The sequence below is a fragment of the Sinocyclocheilus grahami genome, unplaced genomic scaffold (assembly GCF_001515645.1).
Source record: "Sinocyclocheilus grahami isolate Dianchi unplaced genomic scaffold, SAMN03320097.WGS_v1.1 scaffold3484.1, whole genome shotgun sequence".
Classification (NCBI taxonomy): domain Eukaryota; kingdom Metazoa; phylum Chordata; class Actinopteri; order Cypriniformes; family Cyprinidae; genus Sinocyclocheilus; species Sinocyclocheilus grahami.
In genome coordinates this window covers 13,830-14,995 of record NW_015508605.1, presented here as the reverse complement: position 1 = coordinate 14,995, position 1,166 = coordinate 13,830, and the positions used below count along the sequence as shown (strand labels likewise).

General features: G+C 39.4%; 1 protein-coding gene across 1 annotated transcript in view; it reads right to left on the bottom strand.

The window, feature by feature from the left end:
• Positions 1 to 2: 2 nt before the first annotated feature.
• The window catches only part of LOC107576312 (kinesin-like protein KIFC3), a gene marked incomplete at both ends in the record, with an annotated part of 9,731 nt that continues 8,567 nt past the window's right edge, over positions 3 to 1,166 (bottom strand). The window contains 2 exons of the mRNA XM_016262512.1: positions 3 to 170; positions 1,098 to 1,166. Coding sequence (XP_016117998.1) covers positions 3 to 170; positions 1,098 to 1,166 — 237 coding nt within the window. The remainder of the gene's footprint in view (positions 171 to 1,097) is intronic.

The window sequence follows — 1,166 nt, the reverse complement described above, 5'->3', positions numbered from 1 at the left end:
TGTCTGTGTCGCTGTACCTCCACGCTGTCATGAGTTGGAGAGGAGGATGTAGAGGAGTTCTCTGCTTGGCGGCGTGAGGAAGACGAAGGCCCGATCTCAACAGTCCGAACACGCTGAGCGAACTTCAGAGAGCAAACCGACTCACTGGCGTTACTCTCTAGAGGAGACACCTGAGATACAGAGAGAAGAATCTCAGTTTATCAGGAAGAATGATAAACTGCACAATAAACTAACATGTAGGTAGAAATTCTTGTAATCTTGTGATTGGAATCATAAAGAATTTAAGCAATGTGTGTTCCAACTCAGAAACTACTTAGTTGGGATTCCATCCATGATTCTTATAAAACCCCCAAAATGTTTAAACACTGAATTTTCCAAGTGATCGAGACTGTGAGGCATTGTGTAGAAACATTTAAAGTGGCAGTGGCTTCAGCTTTAAAATCGTATTATATTTCTGTTTAATAATACCTATATTTGTTTACTGTCAATGCCTTATAATACAAAACTAAGACATATATTAGACACACTATAACAATTTAATGTAGCGAGCACAGAGTTGAAATACTAATGTCCCACTAAATAAATATACATTTATTAAGAAAGCATTTGCACGACTGTTACATGTTGTGTTGTCTCTATTGCTTGCTCAAATTACATAGATTCATTTCGGAGTTAACTGCGTTGCCATAGAAACGCATAATTCGGAGTAGAACATCTCGGGTTGTCATCTAGTAATTATGGCATTTACGACATGCCGTGAACAGAGCAATTGGTAAATTGTGCATAAAATGACCAGGAACATTTATTAAGAAATTGAATAGGTTTTGATTTCATTTAATCTTTAATACAACAAACTTCATGATTCCATAAGTCCACAAGAGAGTTTTTTGCATTTGGGGGTTTTCATTAGTGATTAGCATAAAACAACAAGCGTGTGCATGAACTGCTTAAAATACCTTGACTGCTCATGCTGTACCAAGTACAGTCTTTATCCCCTAAATCCATTCAAATCCACTCAAAATGTGTCGAGGTTTAAAGTAAGCCTCTCTCCATTACAACCCTGCTGACCCAGTGATCCAGAGAGTGCTCACACACACCTGCACCATCATGAGGGTCTTGCTGTCTCCGCTGAGCGAGTCCTGCAGCAGGTACGTGAGGCGGGAGTT